At 38.9% G+C, this 22705-nt stretch overlaps 1 protein-coding gene across 1 annotated transcript in view; it reads left to right on the forward strand.

The window, feature by feature from the left end:
- Nucleotides 1-5732: 5732 nt before the first annotated feature.
- Cldn16 (claudin 16) overlaps nt 5733-22705 on the forward strand; it is a 25506-nt gene continuing 8533 nt past the window's right edge. Inside the window, 4 exon segments of the mRNA XM_008839699.1 lie at nt 5733-5858; nt 5860-5979; nt 5981-6112; nt 20918-21020. Coding sequence (XP_008837921.1) covers nt 5733-5858; nt 5860-5979; nt 5981-6112; nt 20918-21020 — 481 coding nt within the window.

The following is a 22705-nucleotide window of genomic DNA, read 5'->3' on the forward strand; positions in this document are numbered from 1 at the left end:
GAGAGGAGAGATAAATAATGTATAGCTAGTTTAAAAAAAAACAGAGGGAATCATATTAGTCCAACAACCTACTGACAAATTACACATACATTATCTCTGCATGAATCCATGTGTATAGCTAAAGGCTACATAACAAGAAACAGTACCAGACAGGAGAAACCTATATTTGAGTTGTTGGCCAGGGTGGTCCAAGAGACTTTCCAAAATTACTCAGGCTACCTTGAGTAATTGAGCCCACCTTTGCTGGCTTCCAAGAACTTGAAGGTGAGCTCCCATTGCTGAAGAGAGAACATACTTTGGACATGGGATTTGGACCAATAGAGCTGCAACTGATCTGAAACCACTTCCCCTGAAGGCTAGCTCTCATAGCTTTGGAGAGTGCTATGAAGTTGCCAAGGGAAAACATCAATGGATGATCCAACACCAGCTTCAAGACCTAATAACCACATCAGTGGCCAGCATAGCATACGACATTAGTGTACTAATGGCACTTTTATCTTGAGGGCAATCAACAGCTACATAATTGGACTAAAATCCCACTCAATGGGAGGAAACTCAAGTGTGGTACTGTAAACATAACCAAATATACATGGCTGGAGTGGATCTTAGAGAAAACCCAAGACCATCACATCTCTAGACTAATGTGATTTCTTACTATGTACAAGTTACTATCCTTATATTAACAGACAAACATCCCAGTCACCACTCATCAAAGAAGCTCATTTTGCACCAGTCAGAGACTATTACCAAGAACCACACTGGTCACACATGGACTTTGTCTATGAATTTCCCAGGCTAAGTGACATTTACAATGTAACCTCTATACCTAAGGCTCATGGAACATAGAACAGAAGAGGACACTAATGAATCTCTAAGTTCTCATTAATGAAGCTCCCTCATGCAGTGGAGGGCCAGAAACATAAAATGTCACAAATGGCCAAAGAGTACAGATCAAGAGTCTGCCCTCATGCTGGTCCTTGGATGGGACTTCTAAATTGAACCTTGCCCACCCAAGGCTCAGGGACCACCATGGAAGAAAGAGTAGAAAGATAGCATGAGCCAGGGAGGAGGTGCATGACCATATGGAAATGGAGTCCTACAAGATCTTGGGTACCTGCTGATGTGATTCTATGGCAATGGTGTCTGCATACTCAAGTCCTATTCAGACTTAGGCAGACAATAACCCAGCAAAGAACTGGGAAAATGAACAGCAGACCCCAATCTTAACTGAGGAAATATTGGTAACTGATTGCTGCTAGGTAAAGAAGAGCTGATCTTCCTCAAACAAGAGACTCTAGATAGGCTGACTAGACCTCAGTGGATGGACTTGCACTTGGGAGCATCTGTTGACACTGGCTTGACACAGTGGGCCTTTACAGGGGTTACACAGTATATGGTCCTCAGTGTGTGTGTGTGGGGGGAGTTATTGGAGGGTGACAGCGGAGATGGGGGTATAAAGATGATAAAGATGGTTTGAGATGTTTTGTATGAAATACAGAAAAATTCAACAAAAACAGATTTAAAAAATACACTTGGTGATTGAGGCAGTCAGATTTCTGAGAGTTCGAGGGCAGCCTGGTCAACATAGTGAGTTCCAGTCCAGCTGGGGCTACAGGGAGTCCCTGTCTTGTTCAATTAAGCTGAACTTTGAGCATGTATGTCTGGAAAGTCTTGTGTCTCTAGAGAAAGTTTATGCAAGAATGCTTGCTGGGGAGATATCTCCGAATGCCAGTGGTCCCCTAGTTTCTCAGGAGACATGCTGATCTCTCAAGAAGACTTTATTATGGAGATAATATTGTCTTGCTCATTTTATTTTGCTGAATTGTTATAGTCAAGCTATATTAATATTATTCAGTGTTCTGTAAACATTTGAGTGGTTCTCATGAGTATGAGAAACCATTTTATTATTGTTCAGTGTTGTAGACATGTGACTGTGATTTGCCCAAGTATGAAAATAGAAGCCGAGCTGCCGGTGCTGTCACACTACTGTGTGAAGAAGCAAAAAATAAAAAAAAAGGAATTTAACATTTTAATATAATATTTCTGTTTCTTTTTACTTATTCTTTTGTTGATGTTAGACAGTCTTACATATCCAGACTGGCATCATACTTGATATGTATCCAAAGATGATCTTCAAGCTCTGATCCTTTTATATCCACCTCCTGTGTGCTATGATTAGACATATGCACCACCATGCCCTGTTTATGTGGTGGCAGGGACTGAACCCAAGGCTTTGTGTATACTAGGGAAGCGCTTCACAAACTAGCTAAATCCCCAGCCCTATTTTAATATACTCTTTTAAAATTTTATTAAATTTTAATTTATTTATTTTATGTGTAGGAGTGTATTGCCTACATGTATATATAAATGCACCATGTTGTACAATGCCTGTGCAGGTCATAAGAAGGCATTGGATCCCCTGGAACTGGAGCTATGGACAGTTGTTAGCTGGCATTTGGGTGCTGGGAACCAAACAGGATAGTCTGCAGAAGCAGCCAGTACTCTTTATCGCTAAGCCATCTTTCCAGCCCTTATTTTAATATATTCTTGAAAGATATTTTCATGAATTCTCATTTTTGCCAGCTAGCCTTTTACCTTAATTGCTGTGGAAAAAGTACTTTTAAATGGGGGGTAGAAAAGGCAATCCCTGCATGAGCTGTTGGGGAAACAGTTATCTCCATAACTGATTCCTTTTAGAGGGGTTTCTTTGGGTAGCTTTGTCCTTCTTTCTCTTTTTTTTCTGCAGTCTCTCTGTTGCATTGGAAGCATGTGAAATGCGTTTTTACTACCATAGTTCAGAACTGACACAGAAGTTTATCTCATGAACCCAAAACAGTAATATTTGTACTTTAAGCATTTAAGAAACAAACCTAGTGCCTATGGAATATTCAGTCATAAAAGCTACCTACTCAGGTGTCTATTAAACTGCAGTTGGCCCTACCATGTTCAAATACACTTTAAAAAACAACTAGGGTATGTTTTTTTTTCATTGTATATACATTTTAAAGCATTAATTCATGGAATAAAATTAATAATATAAGAAATTCATGGTCATATTATATTTTCCCCTTAACTGTTACTATAAATTCTATTCTTTTATTGATTTGTCAAAAGGTATTTTAATCTAAATTATAAAAGACAAAAGTGTGTTATTGAAAAGAACCTTTTTATTTATTTTTTATTTTTCATTTTTATTTATTTATTTTGTCTTCTTGAGAGAGGGTCTCCCTGCACCCCAGCTGGTCTGAAACTCCCTATGTAGACCAAGCTGGTTTCTATTTTGCAGAGACTGGCCTGCTTCTGCCTCCCATGAGCTGGGATTAAAGGTGTGTGCCACCATACCTAATAATAAAAGCTTTTTTTTTTTTAAACAAATGATTTGCTCTTAATTATACTGAACATGACAGGGATTTCTTTTGCCAAAACAATAAATACAAAACAAGTTCCAAAGATGTGATTTATTCAAGATGTTTGGGAAAAAAAGTCCACTGCCTTTCAGTATTTGTGTAAATCATAAATTATTCCTTAGCTTTGCAAAGAGTAAGTCTGGTGGTATGACACAAATGGAGTCAAACCTTGATTAAGAGAGAATATGAGAGGCTGATTTTAAATAGTCTCTGATAATAGTTTTATGTTACTTTTCTGTTCTGGAACCCAAAGCTTCAAAACAGGAAAATTAAAAGTGTTCCTAATGAACTGATTAATGAAGAGACAAATATGTACTCAGTATGTAAACTTTACCATCAATAATTATGTACATGAAGAGATACAAATGTTAAAACGGTAGAAAAAAAGGGAAGGAAAACCTGAGTTACAGAAAAGAAAGTCAAAAATATTTAATTTAAAAAAATAAGGGAGAAATGACTCAGTGTGGAAGACTTAAGTGAGCATGAACAAAGTCCTGGGTTCAATTCTCAGTACCACCAAAAAGCTAGCATTAATAAAAAATCAGTATATATGCACATACAATTCAACAGATTATACCTTGATTCATAAGGGAGGAAAGTAGTGGTCAATTAAGAAGTATCCCAGGACCAGCAAGGTGGCTTGGGAGGTGTAAGTACTTGCTAGGCAAGTGTGATGACCTAAGGTCCATCCCTAGGGAACCTAGGGCAGAAAGAGAAGTATCTCCAGAAAGTTCTCTTCTGATCTCCTCCCAAGTACACGACATGTATGTGTGCACACTCTTAGATGCCTATCACACACACACACACACACACACACACACACACAGACACACACACACACAAACTCATTATCAATAAATATAAGATAGGCAAAATAAGAGATAACTTTAAAATAAGTAAAGCTTCACATATAGCCACGGAGCGTACATCAACTCTGATCATTTTTCAGTGATGAGACATTCTGTTCTCTTTTCCACGTACTTTGGAGCTTGTACCATGGCAGCTGTAGTCATCTTACTGGGCTTGTGTCACTCCTACTTTCTATAACTCGGTCTAAACTCTCCCTCAGCCTTGCTTTTGTGTTTTCCAGACCCTGATAACCTCCATTCTACTTTATTCTTTTTTGAAATTAGCTTCAGGGGGTTTCTAGAAACAGCTCATGTGATGTGGTGGTTGTCATTCTGTGCCTGACTTATTACATGAGTCCTTCAGTCTCATCCCTGCCACTGCAACATCAGGATTCCATCATTCTTCAGGTATGGCACTGGAAATAGACAACACAGTTTCTGTTTAGTTTTCAGATAATGGAGGCTTAGGCCATTTCCATCAGCCAAAAGCAGATGTCTGTTCAAGACCCTGGCTTCATTTTGTTCCAGTGTTTACCCAGCAGATTGCTGGTTTACAGCTTTGCTTTTTGTTTTTGAGGAACCTCCATACTGCCTTCCACAATGACTGTACTGACTTACAACTGAGTATTTCAACTCAGACAACCCTGGTGTAACCTCTTGCTCAGAAATGTATAGATCAACTGTTTAGAACATGGTTTCAGTAAAATGGGAACACTGATATCATCTTATGGTACTATTGAAGCTTAAATGATATCCTGTCTTTAACTCATTTAGTATAGTTTCTCTAATATTTTTAAAAATAAGTCACCAGGAAACCAGCTGAACACACACGCACCGTCAAGTAGAGCATATCTTGTGCTAAGGAACCACCAAACAATCTCCGTTTTGTAGATTTGTACTTTTTGTAGATCTGGGGTATTATTGAAAAATACTGGAGTTTTTCGTTTTTCTGTTGTTAAAAAACAGGTGCTTAAGTTTTCCTTTAACTGAAGAGTAACAAGCCACATTCTTCTCCATAAATATGTATGAATGTTATGTGTCCATTGAAAATAAAACAGTAATTGACAGATGCACATTCATCGCCAGCCCCTGATCTGAAAGTTAGGCTCCTGGCCCTGCCTCCTGGGTGCTGGCTAGGGATCCTTCTTGGGAGCTGTTGGCCTAACACTTTGGAATGCAAACTCCCTTGAGCTAAGACTTGCTTAGCATACTTTTACTAGTAGCTTGTCTGTCTAAGGCAGTCAGGGAATATTAAATTAGTCCTAACAATAAAATCGCATTCAGTCAAGCGTAGGGCTGCCTTCTGAGGGGGAGGAAAATAGCTCACACTTGCAAGGGCCTGAGAAAGATCAGTTTACAGGCCCCAGCCCAGGCTGGGACCCTTCCTCCTTCCTCCATCTTGGCCTCTGTGACTGATTGTGGCCGTTGGTCACTACTCATTAGCCCAGGGTCTGAACTCCTTCTCTCTTGCACTACAATGTGCTCAGACCTTCCCTTGCCCTGGCTTTTGATTGGAGACTTGCTGCTGGATAGTGACCTCCAGGACTTTTGCTTGGTTACAGCCTGTTTGCACAATTCTTATTGCAATTTAAGGAGCTTGCAAGTGGGGTGTGAGGAAAAGTAAAAGACCTGTGTTCTCTCATCCCCAGGTACCAGCGACAGAGACCAACAGCACTTCAGCTCTCAGGGGGCCCAGGGCTGGTGTCTGCCGATGTGTCCCTTCGGGACAGAATGCTTGCTGCCATGAGAGATCTCCTTCAGTACGCTGCCTGCTTCTTGGCCTTTTCCTCCACTGTGTTTTTGATCGTGGCCACCTGGACAGACTGTTGGATGGTGAATGCAGATGACTCTCTGGAGGTAAGAAGCCAACAGCCTTGTCTTTTGATTCAGCCTAAAATTTCTTTCAGCTCTACTGCCAAACACAAACCTCAGTATGTTCCCCAGGGTTAACAAAAACAAAGATAACTATCATGGGTGGACTGATTTTTACTGAATCTTTATACTCTTGGTCTATTTAACCCTGACACTAATTTGTGAGGTAGGTACTGTTGTCCCATTTTACAGATGAGCTAATTGGGTAATCTCTCTACTTTCTTAAGGATAAATTTTCACAAGTGTAATAACATAATTCCTCCCAGAGTCTTCCAGAAGTTGACCCGTTCCATTGCTATACACCAAGCAGAGTACTGTTATGATCACAACCTTCCTTTCCAAAATCGATGTGGTAGTCTTGATGACAGCACTTAGAAAGTTCTGTGATAGACATTTTAATGGAGGCTAATAATCTGAGGCACAGGAAACCTACTTCATTGGTCAAGCATAAAAAACTGTTATTTTAAGCATGAGAAAACATTCTGAGGGCTGGTGTAGGATTTAACCAATTTGCTTCTTAAAAATAAGTTGCAATTTGGGACTGACTCTAATGAGTAAGTGAATTTACACTTCAGGGTTTTATTTTTCTCACTAAGGAATTCCAAAAGAAGGAAAATTCAAATGCTTTTCCTATGGCAAGATGGATATGAAAGAAATAGACCTGAGCAAAAAATCAAAACTTTAAAATTATCTGATTTTCATCAGGTTTAGGAAAATGCAGGTAAGATAAGCAATGGTGTGTCAGGAACTCAGACAACAGCATTACTAGCTCCTCTTTTCTGTACATCCCAAAGGAATGTTTATTCTAACAAATGTTATCATGTTGTGTCTATGAAGTTTAAGAAAGGCACTAGGGGGTGTGAAGTTTATACATGTTTTAATTTTAATACTAACATAAACTCTCAGTTGGAGTGAGATGACAAAATCACAATTTTTCCACTGTGAATTCTTTTCTGTTTTTTTGTGTGCTTAATTTTCTTCTGATTTCTATGTGGCATTTTAAAACCAATAGAGTTGTAGATACTTCCTTAATGCTGGAAAAATTACATTTTTAAAACTGTGAGAAAATTGGAGTCCTCTGCGTTATCTGCCTATAGTGAGTCCAGGTATGCATTTCATTTGGGCAGTAATGAAAAACCACACTCTTGGAACAGCGCTTAGGGGAGAGTACACATAAAACAGTCTGCCGCTGTCCATCCATTGCTGTCTGGACTGCTAGTCCTAGGTGATCAATAGAGAAATATTTTGCACTTGAGCACACTTTAAATTAGGTTTCAAAAAATGTTTTTAAAATATGCAAAACCTCATCCAAAGTCATTGTTTAAATATTTTTGAAACAGTTTAAAAGCTTTTTCCTTAAAGTGACAGCGTTTTTAACGTTCCCTGTTAGGAACAGAGTGTACAGAAGAATTGGACTTGCTGAGAGGGAGAATGGGAGCCCAGCATTTAGCATCTTCTTTACTTCATTTCAGTTTGTTACTCAATTTTCCATCTGCGTACAGAAGAATAGCCATGGTCCAAATGAAAGAACTGAGCAGTCTAGGTTACTCACTCAGGCAAATCCCGCCTAACCTCAGAAAAGTTAGTATTTCTTAACGCCTGTCCTATTTGCTATCATTGAAATGTGTCCCCATGAAGTGAAGCCTGCACATAGAAGCTGAATTACAATCATGGTGCCCCCTTTTCTTTCAACTAGCTCTTGATTTGTCAATATTTTTAAGGGGACATGAAACTCTTGTACTAATCACTTTTTCAATAGGCCAAGATAAGTCATCATTTCTCATAAAAGTTTAAAGGTTCTGGTAGTTACTGACCCAGTTATACTCTTTTCTCGCCTTTATGTGTCACCACTGGTCCACACTAGCAGCTCACTTCTTTAAAGAACAATTGAACAATAGTCCGTGAAAAACAATTGGCCAGTAAAAGTATACCCATGAAGGTTTAAGGAGGTAGAAAAGTATTATGGTTCATAGCTATGTTACTATAAGCATGGAAAATTGGTTCCATGGTTTAATCAACTTGTCAAATATATAAAATGTAGGTCATGAAGTGCTGTTACTATCTTATGGGGGAGGCATAGATAAAGCAGAAATGCATCTTGCGTTCTAGAGAGAAGACTGAGCGCAGAAAAAGGATACAAATGGAACTATACTAAAGTTCATTTGAAAAGTATTCGAGAAAGGTATCATTGGGGCAGAGATGATAGCGCACTCCTTCTATCTTGGGCAGACTGAAGCAGGTCTCGTGGAAGAAAAGACTCTCAAGCAAAGCCTCCAAATAATGCAAATGATTTCAAAAGGTAGAAATGGCAGCAGGGGCTTTGGATGACAGAACAGTGTAACAAACTGAACAGTGCAGAGAGGAAGAGCCCAGAGCTCGTTAGAGGATGGAGCACAAAGCAAGAGGCAGAAGGAGCTCAAATATTCTTGGGTTTCACTACTGACACTGCCTTGAAAGTGAAGTTTTTATGTTAAATAAAAATACTAGACAAAAGAAATAGTGCCCAGAAATGTGATGGGCACACCCACAAATCAAAGGCCTGAAGCTGCTCTCCTGTTCTTGTCATTGAGTAGTCTCTGGGAAGACGTGTGCTGAGAACTTGCTCTGGTCACCTCTTAACCCATGCTAACTGCCTTCTGCTGGGCACATCACCCCTGTCTTCAGTTCATTTTCCTCAATTATAAGATGGACTTGAACTCAGTTTCTTCTTGGGTTCTTTTTTGGCCATTTTCTTTATTATTTAGACCCTGAACCTGCCTGTAACCCTAGAGAAATGATTAGCTAACAAACGTGTCCGGATCTTCCCCAGAAAATCTTCCATTAGGATTTTGGTGTGACCCTTCCCCATTTTCACTCTTGCTCCATGTACTGTTTCTACCTTCCCTCCTTCCTGTACTAAGTCTCTTGGACTCTGTCTCTCCATCCTCCTTCTTCCCTCCTCCTTCCCTCTCATTTCCTTTTCCTTTAAAACCTCTTCATTATTCTCTCGAAGTTCTTCATTTCCTTTTATCTTTACATTTTCCCTATTTTCTTCACCCCACAAATATTCCTTAATATCTGTTATTTGCCTGGTACCTTAGTAGGTTATGAGGATCATGAAGTCTCAAGCATCTGTGATTCCCATTGCAGTGAGGGATACAGATTGCTGAGCATACATTTACAGTTATGGCATGAGACATGCTATGGGAAAGAGCAACTCCAGGTAATCACTGGAGTCTGTTTAGGAGAAAGACATCTGAAATCCAGGCTAATGAGCAGAAATAGGGAGTATTCTAACCAAGAAGATGGAATGCACAGAGATCTACTTATGATAACATTGTACATTTGTGTCAATGTATATGTTTTCCAGTGTAGTGAGGAAATTATAGGGCTGAGTCATCAAGGGCTTAAGGTATTATGTAAAATATAGGTTCTAACCCATAGGCAAGGCTGCTTTAAAGTAGGCAAATATATGCATTTCAGAAAGATTCGTTATTCTGGCTACTTACAGAGGATGACTGGAAAAACTAAAATGAGCTATGGGAAGAACATTTAGAAGAGTTGCATAAACCAGGAGGGAAACCATGATGGTGAAGTGTAATGGCAATGTTCTAGTTTGGTTCTCTGTTGCTGTGACCAAAACCAACTTGGAGAGGAAAGGGTTTACTTGGCTTATAGCTCACTGTCCATCATCAAGGGAATCTAAAGCAGGTACTCAGGGCTGGAACCTAGAGGCAGAAGCTGAAGTACAGACCGTGGAGAAGTGCTACTTATTGGCTTGCTTCCTCTGACCCGTGCTCAGCCTGCTTTCTTATATCACCCAGGGCCACCTGCCTAAGGATGGCACCATTCCCAATGGGTCGGGCCCTCCCACATCGCTCAACAATCAAGAACATGGCTCACAGGCATGTCCAAAGGCCAGTATGACAGAGGAAATTTCTCAGCTGAGACTCTTCCCAGGTGTGTTAAATTGTCAGCTAAAGCATGGATAGTAAGCATGGAGAAATACATAAAGAAATAGGAAACTCAGATTAATGGGCTCAGTAATTCACTGCCTGTGGGAAAGAAGGTAATGAGGAGGGAGAAGCCAAGGTTGAAATCCACCTTACTATTTTGGGGTCACTGGTGGGGTTATGGCATCACTCACCTAGAGCTCACGTGGGGAACGCTGAGTTTCTATACTGAAGCCATGGAACACGTTACCTGGAAGGTCTTTCTTTTTTTTCCATCTTAACTTTGCAACACGTGGTAGCAGAGAAACAGTTCTTCAGTGAGGAGTCTGTGGCTACACGCGACAGCAGATGTACCATGGATTAAATCTCACTCGCCACGTCTATGAGGGGAGAATGATAACCCGTAGGACATAAGCTTCTCATGAGGATTAAATGAGCTTGTGTATCCAAAGTATTTACCACTGCACCAGGCGAGCACAATCAGCCAATAAATGTCAGATACATAATGATTAATTCACAGTTCATTGTTTTGTTTTTGTTCTGGGGGAGGAGATGACATTTTGTATGATGTTCATTGAACTGAGAGATTGAAGATTGAAGTTCTAGTCTTATTTCTGCTATTGATCCTCTTGAAGGAACGTTGTTTACTTCTCTGGGCTGTAGTTTGCCCAGCTTTATACTTATGACTGTTTATTACTTGATTAGAGGAATAAGGGAGATAAGGAGTCCCATAGCAAAGGCTATCTACCAGTTAATGCTCACATTGAAAAAAGGTAAGAAGGATTAATAACTTTATTAGTATGTTAACTATCTTGCCAGATATGAAGTTATTCATTTTGCCATTGGGATAGAAAAAAAAATACTTTCTTCAAAAAATTGTGGGTCTCTCCATTATCAGAAGGAAAAATATGTGCACAAATGATTTAATTTTCAGTTAATTTTTTGTTAATTATTCCCTGGAAACTGCTGCATTAGAAGCAGTCTTATGATTAAATTTTTGGGCTTCAGAAGAAAATTACTCATACTGGAATTTATTTCATCCTCATAATCAGGTTCTCTCCTGGGATTTCTATTTGCATCATTGATGTTATAACTCAGACGTAAAGTATTAAAATTATTATATCAAGTATGTGCTCTGATTATTTACATACCATTATACTTCCCCTTTGATTTCAAATTCTTCCAGCAGATGTTAGAGACTGCAAATGGTGTCTTGTTCGGCTCATGATTTCCTACAGCACTGATGCCTCTTATCACAGGAGCTCATGGTACATCTGTGCTCAGGAATTGATAGAGCATTGTTAAGAAACTTGGCAAATCACTGAGAGAACAAATAGGAGATAATATAATATGGGATAATCTTTGGAATACCACACATAAAACCAAATAAGAAGTATCTCTGTAGAGAAAAAACCACATTTTTAAAAACAAGATCTTATGCATTGCTGCAATGTGAAGAATTAATATATGCTTTGGGTTCATCTTTCTAAAATTTTTATTTTATTTTTGAGAATTTCATACATGAGTAGTGTGTTTGCATTATTTCCATCCCTCCCAGTCCCCCATCAACTCCTCCATGTTCCCCAAACTCCTCTATTTCTTGTCCTCTTCTTTATTATTGTTACATACATACATATATACATACATGCACACACATACATGTACATAATGCATGGAGTCCATTTAGTGGTGCTTGTGTGTGTTTGTGTTTATGGTTGCCCACTTGGGATTAGATAGCCTTTTGGGGAACTAGTCCTTGAAGAAAACTGATCCTCCACCCCCGCCCCCCCCAGCATCCATTGACTGCTTGTAGCTTTTCATCTTGAGGTGGGACCCTGTGACAATTCCCCCATCTACCTTGGCATGACAACTGGTTTTGTCTTTATGCAGATCTTGTTAAAATGCCCATATTGTGGAGATTTCATCTGTGTACCTTCCCTATCATGTCTGGAATGTCTTAGGTAGCAGCAGGTATCTTGTCCCTCCAGCTCTTATGTTTTTCCACCCCTTCTTCCTGTGTTGTCCTTGAGCTTTTGGTGTAGACGTTGCATTATAGATGAGCCACTTAGAGGTTAGCACCTCACCGTCACTTATTCTCTGTTTGACCAGTTGTGGAACTTTGTGGTAGTCTCCATCTGTTGCAAAAAAAGAAACTTCTTTGATGAGTGGTGAGAGGTACAATTGTCTGTAAACATAAGGATACATATGTAGAATATAGTAAGAAGTTGGTCTAGGGAGACATAGAAGTGGGATTTTCTCTAGAGTTTATTATCATTCCAGCCATGTTTAGGTGGCTGTGATTAGAGGACCTCACGTGATTTCTCTCCCATTGCGGCTAATTTTTACAATAAGAAGGAAATAAAGATCGAATCCACTAAGATGTTTAATAAGACTGGTGAAAAGTGTACTTGGCCTAAATAATGAGGCTTTTCTGCCTGCTTCTTTAAAGAGGGAATTTTTTTAAAGAAAAAAAACCCTATTTATTATTTAAATAAAGTCTGTGATCTCTGTCACTGAGCAATTACCATTGCAAGCTGTGCTTCTATACTTTCTGAGGAACATATTCTTTTAAAAAATATTTTATTACTTCTATTTCATTTTATATGTAGGAATGTAATGTTTGCCTGTGTGTAAATGCTTTCATGCTGTGTAATACCCCTGGAGGTAAGAAGTGAGTGTAGGATCCCCTAGAACTGGAATTATGGACCATTGGTAGCTGTCATATGGGTGTACAGAACCAAATCCAGGTTCTTCGCAAGAGCTGCCAGTGCTCTTTCTGCTGACCCATCTCTCCAGTCCCCAAGGAGAGTATTCTAATGTATGTAACAACGAAATTAGATCAAAATCCAAATATTGAGGCAATTCAAGTGTGCAAATTAAGTCATCTGATCACAAAGGTCACAAACATTACATTTCAGCCGGTGTTTATTTGTCTTGTTCCTTATCACTTTGGCCGTTAGCTAGAGCTCCACAAGTACCCAGAGAGAACTCAAATGGATTTTTTTCAAATAAACCCTGACTTCCTTTTGTAGCTCATAAATATAAGACAATATCCATAGTGACCATTTTAGTTCTATTCCCTCATTCTTTTAAATTCCTGTCTTGGGTATCTTATAGATCCCATGGAATAGTAGAAAATATAAATTGAAACACAAAGGTAAGAATTTCAGAATCCCAATTTAAAGCACAAATGTATTTTATGTGAAGATTAAAGATGCCTTTATTTTAAGAGTAAACCATTCATCAAATACTAATTTTTACATATTTTAAAATGTATCTTAATAACTACCAGATGAATGTAAGATGCAAAATTTTACTCCAACTTACATTAAGTTTCACATATGAACAAGGAGATAAGGGAGTCCTTCTCTCTTGAGACTGCTGTCTTTCTGTGCATGTATTACTTTGCTTCATAGCATGACCTCCAGTGCTACGGAGCAGAGAAGCCTTGGTGGAAGCCAATCCTGGGATTAAGGATCTAATGTACAACACTATTACTTAATAGGGAGTGTCATCCTCAAAACGTGAACACATCACAGACAGCTGATAAGACAGGATCTAGTGTAACAACAAATCATTGTAAACTCTCCAGTTTAAAAAATAGTTCTTTCAGCTCCTGGCTTAGCTGTTCTACTTTGTTGATTCTGGTTTAAAGCACATATGAACCCAAGCATGGTAGCCAGTCTTTGCAGACCCAGGATTCAAGAGACTAAGGCCAGAAGACTGCTGCAAGTTCCAGTCTAGCCTGAGCCAAGTAGTTAGTTCCAAGACAACTTGGGCTATTGACTGACACTCTGCCTCATAAAACCAAAAGAAAAAGATAAATATGCAAAGGGTACAAACACACATATGAAGCAAAAAGTGTGTGGAGGTGTATTATTGACCATTTTCTTCTTCAGAGGTCAAATCAGAGTAACATCCATATGTATGCAAATATATGGGTTGAGAAAAAGTGGTACATGTTTTTCTTGGTAAAAATCTACCGAGTAGCTGTTATATGCCAAGGAGGGACATATGTAAGGAGTCATGTCTACCTGGTTGTTGCTATATTCCCACATTAGCAGGTGTGTTGATTGAAACATGGCAGGGATTCAGTGAATACAAACAGGACATGGTGCGATGTAGACAAATTATGGTGGAATTTCAGGGTAGGAAGAGATTCACTCCAACTACAAAGAACATGGGGTAGGGGGATGCCTCGTGGATAAATAGAATGTCTTTGAAGTTGGGCTTAACTTCCGGGTAAAAATTCGCTAAATTAAGAGCATAAAGCATTGTTCTTAGTATAGACCTGGATTGAAAAATTCAAACGCACTGAGGAATCAGGAAGCCGTTGTTCAGGAGCAAAGCAGACAATGCAGGGACTGTAGGAACAGACTGAACACTAGCCCACCTGTGGTGGTTTGAATGAGAATGTCCCCCATAGGCTCCAACTATTTGGACCATTAGTCCTCGGTTTCTGGCACTGTTTGGGGAGGGTCTTGGAACTTTTAGGAGGTATGGCCATGCTGGAGGAAACACATCACTGGAAGTGGGCTTTGAGGTTCTTAAGCTTTGATGGACTTCTATGGTGCTCTGCTTTCTGCGCCTGCTTAAAGACGAGATCATTAAGCTTTATGCTCCCACCACCTTTGTGGCCATGCCTCCCCAGCCATTGTGGACTCTTACCCCTTGAATGGTAAGATCAAATAAACTCTTCCTTCTATTAGTTTCTTTGAGGGGCAGTGTTTTTTTTTGTTGTTGTTGTTTTGTTGTTTCTTGTTTTTTATCACAGCAACAGAGAAGTACCTATACACCACCTAAATGTGAGCAGCCATTTATATCTGCAGCCACAGAGGCCAGGAGACCAGCTGACCAAGGAGGGCGAAGGAAACCAGCTCACTGGACTCTCCTGCTGTGTCTCTACTTTGAGAACTGGCAAGCAGTTGGGAGACATGTGCTGCCTTCTGCTTTGGGAATGCCTTGGAAAAACTCATCTCCTTATGCTGGAGATTATTCATGCCTCCCTTTCAGGAGCAGTACATATCCAGTGAAATATAAATTCCTTTAGCATTGCTTTCTGTGTTATTTATAAAAAGTATAATTTGCATGTTAAAGGGAAAAACTTGAAATTAGAATTATCTAATTCAGATGACCCTGAGAGATCAAAATTATTAGTTCACATTTGTAATTTTTGCCCTTTAAGAAAGGTTAGCCATGATATTTTAGGCACCAGTCTGCTTTTAATGAAACTTAAGACTTTCAAGAATTTCTATTGACTTGCATTGTAAAAGGTTCCTAATAAGCCATTTTATAGCTCAGAGTTGGGTTAACTGAAGGGTATATATTATAGCAAACAGAGCTTTCCTAAAATGACAAATAACAAAAAATTTTAACCTTGTATTTTGTGCACAAAGGCACCTTTAAGGGCATCTCCAGTAAGTGCTGTATTAACACAGAAGTTTAGTTAATTACAGACACTATTCTCAGGAATTTTAACTGAGTGTGAATACCAAGCAATTTAATAGTATGCCCCTGAGCATTAATACCTAATGAAACTGGAGTCCTTGTTTCCTCTAATGACCTCATTGCTTTTCTAAATATGGTCATTGCAGGTAAATGATCAATCTCCTTGAAACTGATGCCAGTACTGTATTAAGACCGAATATTCTTATTAGGGATTTGTGTACACCCACCTCAGAATGCATTCTGAGTTACATCACATAGCACAGGAGTGGCCCTGTGCCCTGTAACTGGAATGTTTTGCAACTGATTTAGACAGTAGGAAGTGTAAACAATCATTGTTTGCGTATAGGGAAGTGGCTTTGTGTCCATGTTATTAAGTTAGGATAAGCTGGATTTGGGAGCCAAGAGACTGAGGACATGTGCTCTGTGCAGGCCTGTGTTCCCTCATGGAACAGCAGGTTAGTGTGAATTGTTTGTACTGTCAGTTTCCCGAGGCTGTCATAACAAATAACCTTAAACTGGTTCAACTAACACAAAAGGAACTTTTTTTCTTACAGTTGTAAAGCCCAGAAATTTGAAATCAAGTCTTTGCAAGGCTACATTGCTTCTGAAAGCTCTAGGGAGAATTTGCTCCAGGGCTCTTCAAAATTCTAGTGGCTGTGAGCTGTCCATGACCTGTGTGACTTCCACCACAACGGCACCTGCTTCCCTTCTGCCTGTGTTTCTCCTTTGTGTACATCTGACAAAGATAGCGCCATCTATTGATTCAGAATCTACCTGGATAACCCAGCGTGATCTCACGTTTCTGGGCCTTAATTCAGTTGCATCTGCAAACAGGAACATAGTCATGTGTTCTGTGGATTAGCACATGGGCACATCTTTTTGAAGGCTATCATTCATTCCATCATATAGAATTTTCTGTCATTGCTAGTGAAACAACACAGCTATTACTAAATCATGGAATCTAGAACTTTAGTACTATTTTCATTGAACTAATAACTTATACCATATGTTAGCAATTTTTAATGCTTATACCACCCTATCACCTCCTTAATGCAGATGAGTAACTTAAAATTAAAAAAAAAAAAGAAGGCTCAGTGGCTAAGAACACTGCTTGTTTTTGCCGCAGACCTGGTTGAACCCAAGCACCCACATGGCAGCTAACAACTGTCTCTAACTCCATTCTGGGGATCCAACAGCCTCTTCTGCCTTCCGTGGGCATTGCATGACACGGGTGTACTTACGTACACGCAGGCAATACACGCATAAACATAAATTAAAAATAATAAAGCCAGGCGTGGTGGCACAAGCCTTTAATCCCAGCACTCAGGAGGCAGAGGCAGGCGGGTCGTTGGGTTCAAGGCCAGGCTGGTCTACATAGTGAGTTCAGGTCAGCTGGGACTACAGTGAGACCCTGTCTCAAAAAGACAAAAAATAAAGAAAGAAAGAAAAAAAAATAAATAAATAAAACCTTTTCTTTTCAGAATTTTATTAGAAAGCAAGATACTGCCCTTTTCTCCTTATTATATTCAGGTGAATATCATATGTTCACATCCACGCACATGTGTGTGCCGAAAGAGGAAAAATAATTATAATGACCGTGGTTTGTAAATAGCTTGTCACAGTTTCTTTATATTACTAACATCACAGGCACTATGATTTCAGTTACTTTTAAGCACTAAAAGTCCTTGAAGCAAATTTAGTATGAGCATAAAAACTGGTTTTGGAGGTCCCGCTATGCCTGTCAGTTTTTTTTTAATTATTTATTTAATAACCACATACTTAGAAGAAGCATTTCATTACAACAGCATTGACATATTCAATAACAATTTCCAGAGCTAAGATGCATCTCTTTCAAAATTGGCTGTAAATTTTTAGGTTTACAGTTGAATTATTACAGTTACACAATATTGTACTCAGTATAAACCCTATAAGACATAAAATTAAATGAGGTTTTAACCTTTAAAAAAGATCTCCATTTCCTTATTAAAATACACAGTTTCATACAGAAAAATTCATTTTTAATGAAATTGACATTAAGATGTTTGCACATGCGTTTCTAATGTCTATCTGATTATTACTAGTCACAGTCGGTTACTTTCTGAACTCCTTGGCTTCTGAACATGGATATAAAGTCATCAGGTAGATTTCAATGGTAATGTTTTTCACATCTACTAATTTAATTATTAAGGATCAAATTTTTATGCTTTGAAGAATTATTTTTTTATTTTTTTTTATGTATTTATACACCCTCACTTCAGCTTTAACATATTCAATAATACACACCAGAGCAAGACTACATCTCTTTCACAAGTAGGTGCAAGTTTCTAGATTCACAATTGAATTAGTACAGTTATACAATATTGAACTCAGTATAAGCCTTATAAGACATAAAATTGATTGAGTTTTTAGCCTTTAAAAAAGATCTCCATTTCATTTTAGAATATATTGTTCCTTGCAGAAAGACTCATTGTTTTTGCTACTAACACGGAGATGTTGGCGCATGCATCTCTAATCTGTATGTATCTGATTATTACTAGTCATAATCGGTTGCACTTGGATCCTTGGCACCTGTGTATGTCTATAAAGTCATCAGATAGATTTCAGTGGTAATGTTTATCACCTCTACTAATTAACATGATGTAAATTTTTATGCTTCCTCCTCAAATATAATACATTTTTTTAGTTTGTTGATTTGTGTATGTGTGTGTGCGTGTGTGTGTATCACACAGAACATCCAAAACCATTTTATTCAACTATATACCCACTTCCCAGATTGCGCCCTCCCATAGCCTCCCTCCCCCAACTAGAACCCTATACTATGATATCCCTGTTACTGTCTGCTGTGTTGTCTGCCCCCTCCCCCGCCAAGCCATTCCCCACTACTTGCCCTTCTGGTGACTTTAGTCAGCCTATCTAGAGGTCTTTGTTTTAGGAAGGTCAGCTGTTCCTCATCTAGGAGCAATCATTTGTCAATATTCCTTTAAATAAGATTGGGGTCTGCTGTTCATTTTCCCAATTCTATGCTGGGTTAATATCTGGAAGTCCCTTGGGCCACCTTGGCCAATAACTCAAAGGAAGGTATCTCCTATCTGGCATTGTTGCTTGTTATGTAGCCTTTAGCTATACATATGGACTCTTAAAAAATTATATTGGCCTCTTTAATCTTTGGTTATACTTTCCTCTTGGGTGTTTAAGGCCATACAGTTGGCCCAGATAAACTAATTTATTTTTACTCTTAAGGTCGTTTGAGGATCTGTTCCTCAGGGGTCACATGGGCTTTGGAGGAGCCCCTGGCTCCTTTCTTCTACCAGTTCCTCATACATGAAATTAAGTAAAAGGTCCTAAAAATTTTTTAAAAAGAGATCTTGCCTAAGGTTACAACATAACTGTTAAGAGTATCAATGCCTCGGGTGTGGTAGGGCACGCCTTTGATCCCAGGACTTGGGAGGCAGAGGCAGGCGGATCTCTGTGAGTTCAAGGCCAGCCTGGTCTACATAGTGAGTTCCAGGACAGCTGAGGCTACAAGAGGACCCTGTCTCAAAAAGACCAAAAAAAAGAGCATCAATGTATGCTTAGATCTTATGCATGTATCATTTATGTGTTCATATCTTTCTTTAGAAATCAGTTGCAAGATATTTCACAAGATGAATTTTCGTCATTAGAGTTTTGGCCTCTGAGATTCTCTAGGGCAGATAATCACTCATAAAATCCAGAACACTGCTTTCAGATTTGACCTTAGGGACATCTATCCAAAGTGGTGTTTTGAAGAACAAGAGCCCTGAGAGAAGAGTCAAGTTAGGGCTATTTCACCCAGGGCTATCTTCCAATTCCTAAAAATCTAATATTTTAGCCTTAAATGAATCTTTTGAAATTAGTTTTATGTATGCTACAAGGCTTAGGGATACATACAGGGACTACCTTTATAGCTACCTATAAAGAAGGAAGATCTACCTTCCACATTATCTCTTCCCTATGCCTCCACAATCTTATTTGTAAATGGATGGGAATAATGTTTATTGAATCTCTTTGCAAAATAAATGACATGGTAATATACTTAAAGAGTATAGACTCAATACATAATTGTTAATTTTATCAACTATATTTTACACAAAAAGTCTTTATATAGAGGTATCACATTCAACATTGTAATGAGGTTACAAGCAATAGTGGTTTATCAAAGCTGAAGAGTTTCAGAGTGTGTGTTCCTTACTATGATTTTCCTTTGCAAAGTGTTTTTCTGTCCCTTGCCTTCCTATGGACACCATATTAATGTGCCCCCCCAGCCCCCATTTTTGTGGTATTTTTGAGGCAGGTTTTCCCTGTAGCCCCAGCTGTCCTGGAACTCACTATGTAGACCAGGCTGGCCTTGTACTCACAAAGATCCACCTGCCTCTGCCTCCCCAGGGCTGTGATTAAAGGCATGCACCCCCCCAGCTAGTACCCACTCTTTTGCATTCCTCTTTCTACCCGACTATGTTACTTATTCCTTCTTGGGGAAAAATAAAATTCAATTTTCCACAATAACTCTAATTTTTTTTCTAAGATTTCCAAGGTATTGTGAATCAACAATCATATTCTCACTGTTGCATATTCTTGATCTCTAGAGATCAAGTAGAAACTACTTTCTGTTGGCATGTTTACTATTGTAAGAACAATCTGCTATGCCTTTATCTATAGTCTATAGATAAAGCATTAGAAGAAGCAGGACTCTGCTGACGTTTAGCTCTAAGTAGGCATGTGTTACTTGCAGGTCTATTCTAAGCAAAAGTAGTTTATACCTGTTAAATTGTATGAAATTAGTGATCTGTTTGCTTCTATTCAATTTTGATTTGTAACATATAATGTGTAATATGTCACTATAGTAGATAGGAAGAAGACTGGGCATTCTTGATTATTTATTGATACCTTTTCATTTATTGGTTTTCTTTGCTAATTTTAAATTTATGAACCTCATGTAAAATAATACTTTACTTCATGAAAGTCAATGTCCATAATAAAAGAAAATTAATGTATATTACTTGAAACATGAACATTATCATCTACTGTTTTATGGATTTCTTTTTGAGTAAATGTTAGCACATGGGAGTGAAATGGATTGTCTTTAAAGCATGACTCAAAGTTAGTAGAAGCCATAGGTCTTTGAATACATTTAATTCTTATTTTTATCCCTCTTAGCCATGACATATTTTTCCACAAATCCCCTTGAATCAGGAAGTAAATTCATTTCCTGGCCCAGAAAGCCTTTAATTGGTGATGTTTAAAGGAAAATGTTCTAAAACGCATTGCTTTGTGTAATTGAAATTCTGACCCTGCTTTGCTGTCAAACCTGGTGGCTGAGTCTCCCCCTGAGCAAAGGGAAGCAAAGTTACCTGCATGAAAGGCTTTACACAGTGTCTTCTCCAACCTCCAGGTGAGCTCAAAATGCCGAGGCCTGTGGTGGGAGTGCGTGACAAATGCCTTTGATGGGATTCGCACTTGTGACGACTATGACTCAATCTATGCAGAGCACCCCTGTACGTATACTGATGACCTTTCTGCTTGCCAGGACAGGAGCACCGAGAGATTCTGGGCTCAGAGTGTTCATTGTTTTTGATTTCTGGAATATGGTATTAATGCTCTAATTTGAAATGTTACAATTAGAAATCAAGTTCATTTCTGAATTACAAATTGAAGCATGTATTGTTATATTTGATCTTTGACGTGTGTTTATAAATTCCTTGATGGTAAGATATTATCTCTACTGTCTGTCAAGGAACCTGACATAAGACCTACAATAGTAGGCTTTTAGCAAATGGTTTATAAATTGACACTTTTCCTTTGAGTGCTGTGATTTTATAATTAGAAATGACTTGCTGGATGAATGGCATTCCAGTCACACCTTTCAACTGTGGCTTAGATGATGTAGAGAGTTTATGGTTTCTTCAGTGAATGATTTGCCAAGATAGAGAACAATAAAGTAGAGGCAGAGGTAGAGAGAGAGGTAGCTGGAGGATGACAGAACAGGCTCAGAGGATGCGAACACTAGCATAGTGATGCGCACTGTTAACCCCAGTGCTCAAGTCAGCACTTTCATCTTGCTTGCTTTTAGCTCTATATCCTAGTTGGATATTAGTAAGGCCATATTTCCATGAATATAGCAGTCTTTTAAATTAAAAACCTCATTGTTGATTCTCTCAGTCCTTTTCATAGCAATTACTTATTTACTTAGAACATTTACTTAGAACATGCCAAGAAATGCCAGTCCTGCTATTAAAGCAAAGTGGTGCTAGTGCCTTTCAAAGCAAACAGAGGTGATGATGCCACAAGGCGACTTATTCCCAAGATAAATGAAAATAGTCTTGCGGACTGTGTCTCTTCCCCTGGACAGCTAGTGCAGCCCAAGAGAAAGCATGTAAGCAGAGGAACACTCAGGTTGTTTGCATTGGCTATTTAAAAGCTAGGCACGTGAAATATTTTTGGCCATAATTGATAAGGCCTTTTATTAAACTTTTATTTATAAAATCTTAAGACTTCTCATTTTCCTCCCTGTTGGCCCAGTCTCCCCATGGCTTCCCGATTCTTTGCACCTGGACCAACCCAATTCCTCAGTCTAGTACCCTGGAGCCCTCAAAGCCAGTCCCCTCTCCCACCTTGCCTTTGCACACCTGAGACTAGCCTTTATCCCTGGTTGTCCCAACCTGCCTAGGACTCCTGAGGCCAACATTCTTACAAACAAACAAACAAAAAAAAACGTGATTTGAAGAATAGAAATGGAAATTCATGTGGGGTTCTCAGACTATTCCAAAAATGCAGTGTGTTACTAAAGCTAAGACAAGCTTGTTTGTTTATTTATTTATTGGGGGCATGGATGTACCACAGCACACATGTAGAGGTCAGAAACTTTGTTCTCTTCTTCTACCATAGAGATGTTAGGGATTGAATTCCCGTTATCAGACTTGGCAGCAAGCACCTTTACCTATCAAGCCATCTTGCCAGTCTGAGAAGGCACAGAAGATTAAACACTTAAAACTTCTGAATATTGGCTAGGCATGCTGCCACATATCTTTAATTCCAAGAACTTGAGACACAAAGGAAGTAGATCATGGATCTCTGTGAGATAGAGGCCACCCTGGACTGCATAAGCAAGTTCCAGGACACCTATGGCTGCAAGGAGACTCTGTGTCAATAAAATAAAAAAAAAAGCAAAGCAAAACAAAGA

Source organism: Nannospalax galili, unplaced genomic scaffold, assembly GCF_000622305.1.
Source record: "Nannospalax galili isolate Female #2095 unplaced genomic scaffold, S.galili_v1.0 scaffold559, whole genome shotgun sequence".
NCBI classification, from domain to species: domain Eukaryota; kingdom Metazoa; phylum Chordata; class Mammalia; order Rodentia; family Spalacidae; genus Nannospalax; species Nannospalax galili.